Below are 6,721 nucleotides of genomic sequence, written 5' to 3'. Positions count from 1 at the left end.
AAAAAAAAAAAAAAAGAAAAAAGAAAAGAAACTATAAGAGGACACAGCCAGAAGCTCGTAATCCTAGCAGTTTGGGAGGCTGAGGTGGGTGGATCATGAGGTCAGGAGTTTGAGACCAGCCTGGCCAGCATGGTGAAACCCTGTTTCTACGAAAAATACAGAAACATTAGCCAGGCATGGTGGCATGTGCCTGTAATCCAGCTACTCAGGAGGCTGAAGCAAGAGAATTGCTTGAACCTGGGAGGCAGAGGTTGCAGTGAGCTAAGATTGTACCACTGCACTCCAGCCTGGGTGACAGAGCAAGACTCTGTCTCCAAAAAAAAAAAAAAAAAAAATTGCTGTTTGGATGCTTGGTCACCAAGGTTTGTAAGACCTCTTCTAAGGCAAGGGTGATATCTAGAAAAAGAACCCCCGTTCCAGTGTAGGGCTCATGCGGGAATCTTGGACATGATTTATTTACTCTTGAAGGAAAAGGTTTGATTTGAAAAAGAAGAAGATTTTTCCCAGCACTTTGGGAGGCTGAGGCAGGAGTCACTTGAGGCCAGGAGTTTGAGACCAGCCTGGCCAACATGGCAAAACCCTATCTCTACTAAAAATAAAGAAATTAGTCAGGCATGGTGGTACATGCCTGTAGTCCCAGGTACTTGGAAGCCTGAGGCAAGAGGACTGCTTGAGCCTGGAAGGTGGAGGTTGCAGTGAGCTGAGACTGTACCAGCCTAGGCAACAGAGCAAGATTCTGGCTCAAAAAAAAAAAAAAAAAAAGATTTTTAAAGCCAAATATCCAAATTGGTTTCTTTTTATAAAGTATTCCCTCAATAATGCCAAGCCACAAGGTAATTTATAGAAACCATGAGTATTCATGGAGGATGAAGAACCCTCTCATTCCTACAAAGGGGCAGCACACGCTAATTGTCTAAGAGACCTGTGGTCTTGGGAGATACTCTCTTCCACAACTTAACTTTCAGTGATATTTTACTTATAAGAAATGAAAGTGTTAGGAAAAAGCCCTTCTAACTCCAGGCATGGTAACTTCAATGCACTAGTGATAACATCTAAATAAATGTTAATAATCAATACTTTCTGGTAGGTGTCAGGAGTTCATCTTAAAGAATGACTAACTATAATAATCCACTGCTTCTCAATCATGAAACATTAGTGTACTTTGATCAGTTAAAGGACAGAGATTATGAATAATTTACTTTTTTTTTTTTTGGCTTTGTACATTTATTTATTTTATTTTATTTTTTTAATTTTTATTTTTATTTTTTTCCCATTTATTTATTTTATTGCATTTTAGGTTTTGGGGTACATGTGAAGAACATGCAAAATTGTTGCCTAGGAACACACATAGCAGTGTGATTTGCTGCCTTCTTCCCCATCACCTACATCTCACATTTCTCCCCAATAATTTACTTTTAGAATAAGAATAGGTTTTAAGTTTTTCTACAACAATACCATTCATGGAATTCTGATATGCTTTCTTACAGGGAAAACTCAATTAAAAATAACTTATAGCATATCCTATGTATGCTACAGACTATAGTGATGAAACGAATCTGATGTACTATCATAATTATGGCATCAAGAATCTCCACAGTGCTTTATTTACTTGAAAAAAATTGTGTTCCTTAAAAACCATGAGTGTTCTGTGGTAGTGGGTTAAGCATATGTGTCTTTTGATTTTATCAATAACACATATCTGTAACCCAGCATCCTCAGCTTCATTTTTATCCTAAGAATCCATCCTTCATATAGAACCACAAAAGACCAGAAGTCTCTTTAGCACCTAAGCCACTATAAGTAGCAACAGACCAAAGTGGGAATCTGGATGCAAATTAAAGCAGCAATCCTTCAAATGGCCTCATGATTCTAAAAAGGACAAGAGGATTTAAAAATGCCAAATTGTCTTTTTACAAACCTTGCAAGATCAATGTATTCCCTCTGAGTCAGATCAACATTAAACATGTATCACTTGAGAGCCTATCTTTAAAAATGAATGACGAAATGTCATTTTCAGATCTATTTATTTACTATGCCACTGGGCTGTGATAAGAACACAGAGAAAAGGAAATAAAAAGAAAAGAGCCTTGCCTGGGTTTGGAATCATATTTTAACTGGTTCACCAAACTGTGGCGAGAAGTCGTCTTTCTAAAACACAGATCATGTCACATTCCTGCTTAAATCCTATAATGGGTCTTTATTACCTACAGGATGAAACTGAAACTCTCCAGCATGTAAAAACTTTAAGCCCTTGGTCTCTTCCTACCTTCCAGTTTCATTTTCTCCCACCTTTGTCGCCTCCCAGTACTCTAGCAACAATAAGAAACGGACTTTGTCCTATGGAACATACCATGTACTTTACACTGCCAGGTCTCTGTGTATTCTGTTTTTCCGGTTTGGAACTTCCTCTCTACTCCCAGCTGTTGAATTGGGAGTGCTCCTTCAATTCAAATGTCACATCCTCTTTGAATCTTTGATTTCCCCATGTAAAATTATATACTCCTCTTCTGTGCTTTTATAGCATTTTCTAGCGCATTTTTATAGCACAGTCTTGGCTCCCAGGGACCCTAAATCTTTTCCCCAATGCATTCCATTCTTGCCACTTTGCTTCGGTTTCCATAAGACCTTAGTAACAATGTAAAGCTGTGAGAATCCTTGAACGAGCAAATAGAAAAAGGGCTATTCCTGGGAAAAGAACTGTAGTTGTGGACCTGGGTACAAGGCAGTAGGGAGGAGGGTAAAAATAATTTTGCATTCATAGGAAAAGAGATGACACCATGGAAGAAATTAAGTGAACAGAACATTATAGTATCTGGATTAAAATGGGGAAACAAGTTGCATATTAGATTCTTCTTTGGTGCACATACCTGTGCACCTAAGGGGATGGGCCAAGGTTTGCATAATTGTGTAGGTAAGAAGATTAAGAATTAGATTGAGGAGGAACTGGAGCATAGGAATAGCTGAGCCCCATCACAAGATTGGGCCATTCTTTTTTTTTTTTTTCTTTTGAGTTGGAGTTTTGCTCTTGCTGCCCAGGCTGGAGTGCAATGGCGTGATCTCGGCTCACTGCAACCTCTGCCTCCTGGGTTCAAGCAATTCTCCTGCCTCAGCCTCGCGAGTAGCTGGGATTATAGGTGCTTACCGCCATGCCCAGCTAATTTTTGTATTTTCAGTAGAGATGGGGTTTCACTGTGTTGGTCAGGCTGGTCTCGAACTGCTGACCTCAGGTGATCCACCCGCCTCCGCCTCCCAAAGTGCTGGGATTACAGGTGTGAGCCACTGTGCCTGGCCCTAGCCCATTCTTTGATTAGTTGTTGAACTGATGTGGGATTAAGAAGGATCTTTCCCTTAAATATATATATATATATATATATAAATATATATATATATGTAAGGATTGTGGTACTAATTATTTAATTTCTGGAAGCCTAAAGAAAAGCTGCCAGTAGGAAATCTGGTCCCTTTCATAGAGGGCAGTGCAATTCACTATTTGTGTACTTGTTTCTCTTTGTATCCCCAGGGGCCTCGTACACCCAGTAGGTACTCAATAAATGTTTGTTAAACTGAACTGAAACCACTTCTAGCCTAATAGGACTTGTGATCTGGAATGCAATATGAAAGTGAATATTTGTTAGTCAAACCATTTTTGCTTAAGTCACAAACAGTAATTTTTGTTCAACTTTAATCTTAGGGTAGGTATCATATAAAACAAGAAAGCAAGAAGATATAAGGAAAGGAGGATTTTGCCAAGAGAACCAAGAGGAAGTGGGGGTGCAGAAGTTAGCAAGTATGACAGCACCAAGAATGAAAGAAAGAGGACCAAAAAGGATTTTGGAGAAAAAGTTAGAATAAAATGTCATAAACCACAACTGGAGAAAAATAAATTTCCCTCCCTTCCTCCTTCCCTCCTTCCCTCCTTCCCTCCCTCCCTTCCTTCCTTCCTTCCTTCCTTCCTTCCTCCTCTCCTTCCCTCCCTCCCTCTCCCTCTCCCTCTCTTCCTTGCTTCTTTCCCTCCCTCTTTATTTTCTTTCTTCTCTCTCTTTTTCTTTTCTGAGACAGGGTCTTGCTGTGACACCCAGACTGAAGTGCAGTGGTACAATCACGGCTCACTGTAGCCTCCATCTCCTGGGTTCAAGCAATCCTCTTGCCCTTAGACTCCCAAGTAGCTTGGACTACTTGGTGTGCGCCACCATACTTGGCTAATTTATTTTTTATTTTTGGTAGAGACAGGGTCTCGTTATGTTGCCCAGGCTGGTCTTGAACTCTTGAGCTTAAGCAATTCTTCCACCTCAGCCTCCTAAAGTGCTGGGATTACAGGTGTGAGCTACCGTGCCTGGCCAAGAAATAAATTTCTGAGTCCCATCTTATAGCCTGATTAGCATACCAATTCTGTTTGCCTTGGACTTTATCTATCTCCAGAATAGGTTTCAGAAGAAGCCATAAACAGGCAAAAGACTGAGCCAAATGAATAACCGATTACTCTTTAGGAAATAGCTATCGATAGCAACTTCTGAGCTATAGACTTTGAGTGGCTGGGAATTTGGCCACTGACAGTGTTTCTTCAGTCTTGTTCTTTTCTCTCCTGGAGAAATGGCATTTTATTTTTGGACTTTCACATGTACATTGGTTTGCATCCTGTGAGCAAACATCCTAGGTGTGTCTGAGCATTTAATATTGTTAATGGTGAAGGCTACATGGAGATTAGTATGACAGACTCTGACGTCTCTATTTTAGTTACTATCCAAAGCAAAAGATGTAAGGAGGGATCAGATGATAATAATTTTGCCTTCTCCATGTCTCTCTAGTAAAAGACATTGAGATATCATCAGAGTACTGCATTGAGAAAACTTTAAAAGCAAACACAGCAGAAAATAAAAAAGAAGACTCAGGAACTAATTATCGTGATTCTCTGGGGGTATTTCAGGGTGGGTGATCTAATGAGAACTCTCACACCCCGTGAAGAAGAACTTGATGGGAAAGCAGTGATCTTAACAATGTGGCTTTGACCTGATATGTATTACCTCCTGGACAAAGGGCCACTCCCAAGCCAAACCTCACCCCCAGACAGCTCCATGGGTGTCTCTGTGCAGAAGCACCACCTCAAAGACAGAAAAATGATGTTGGCTATGATAAGTTACCTTTAAGGCAAAAATCAACCTCCCTTAAAAAAGATGTTACAAATTCTAGATTTAAATCTTTCTAGTTTCTTCTGTTTCATCTGACAAAACTCAAGCAAGTTTGAAGTCAAACTTTGCAAGGAAAAAGAATTAGGAGGAGAAAATGAAGGTGATGTTTCTAAACCCAAAATTTTCCAATCAAATCACCAAGTCTGTAATTGTAAAATAAAAACACTAAATCTCAATATCTATTTGCACAGCTCATTAACTAGGGGCTCACACTCAGCAAACGGGAAAAAAAGAAAACGAAAAAGCTTCAGTACCAAACACATTTGGAAAGTTACTATAGAGACCTATATTTACCTTGGAGCTAACCTAGGCTCTGCCACATTCTGCTACACTGTGGTTGGATGCATCTGTTTGTCTGTCTGTCTTTATTGCTTATTTAGCAAGTAGCAAATCAGGATGAGGCAAAGCATCTTTTGTCAGACCATGCAGGAGAGAGAAAGAGAACATTTCTTTCCCCACTGAACATTATGAACGTTATGGCAGGCACTCGACCTGCTCTGCTACTGGGACAACATGATTTACAATGTGAAAAGGGAAAACCTAAATCACCAAGTAATGAAAACATTAAAGTTAATGCATCACAAGTGAGGAATTTATTACCATTAACTCCAATAAACAGTTATAAAACACTCGTCCTTTCCTGTCTGTGCACAGGGACACAGACACTGGACTTCATTAAGCTCAACTTTCTTTTCTTCTTCACTAGACCAGTCATGTGTGTTTGAACCAACCACCATTTATTGTTAAGTGGACTGGCTCATTTTCCAGGACTGTAGAAAGCTGAAGGCACATCCATTCTGCTTCACGGCACTTGGTATAGACGGATGAAATAGCAAAGTTTAGAAGGCATGCAGCTTGGTATTGCTATATAAGTTTATTTAAAAGTCTCTAAAATGTATGTCTGACAAAAGCAGAGTAGCTCTTCCGAGCAGCCCTCCTCGCAGGCAGGTATATAAGTAATAATGCCTGGTGAGGAGGGTGGCATATTGGATGCCAATGCACGTCAGGTGCATTTAGCTGAATAATTTTTCCCTTATTATTGTTTGGTATAGGACCTTGGAAGCCTGAGATGGAAACCCATTTCCTTCTAACATTTTTCTCTGTCACAGGGGCAGAGAAGTTTATTACCTTAAGATTGTTCATGAACAAAAGAGGCTGTACATATTGGATGGCTAAGGTAGATTGGTTCCAGATTCATTTGTTTTCAAGGAAAAAAAGAACTAAAGTGTCTTTTGGATAGCCACTTCTAATTGTGGAATTGCCTAGGTGTTACAAAGCAGATAGGAGACGCAGCATGAAATTCAAGCTTCTCTGACCAGGTAGTTACAATGGTAACACAATAATAGTAACATTTTACATTTGGATAACACTTTATTTAGTGTTTATAAAATGCTTTCATGTATGACACCTCCTTAATTCTGATCTCCTTCATTCAGACAGAAAGATCTCATCAGTCTAGCCTTCCGAAGCTGAAACAGGCTTACATAGTTGGGAAGAAGAAGAACCAAGACATAAACTCAGTTTTTTTTTTTTTT

The 6,721-nt window shown here is 39.6% G+C and overlaps 1 protein-coding gene across 4 annotated transcripts in view; it reads right to left on the bottom strand.

Annotated features, from left to right (window-relative positions):
- Positions 1–3,019, bottom strand: part of LOC108281470 (src kinase-associated phosphoprotein 1) — a 73,188-nt gene extending 70,169 nt beyond the window's left edge. Inside the window, exon 1 of one of the 4 annotated variants that reach the window (XM_017497017.2) lies at positions 2,267–3,019. In XM_017497017.2, the coding sequence (XP_017352506.2) occupies positions 2,267–2,279 (13 nt within the window). In that variant the 5' untranslated portion in view covers positions 2,280–3,019. The remainder of the gene's footprint in view (positions 1–2,266) is intronic. The other 3 variants (XM_037727340.1, XM_017497015.2, XM_017497014.2) reach the window with 3 other exon arrangements.
- Positions 3,020–6,721: the final 3,702 nt, after the last annotated feature.

Source organism: Cebus imitator, unplaced genomic scaffold, assembly GCF_001604975.1.
Source record: "Cebus imitator isolate Cc_AM_T3 unplaced genomic scaffold, Cebus_imitator-1.0 Scaffold228, whole genome shotgun sequence".
Classification (NCBI taxonomy): Eukaryota; Metazoa; Chordata; class Mammalia; order Primates; family Cebidae; genus Cebus; species Cebus imitator.
Note: the sequence above shows the minus strand (reverse complement) of the source record. Positions and strands in the feature narration are given on the sequence as shown.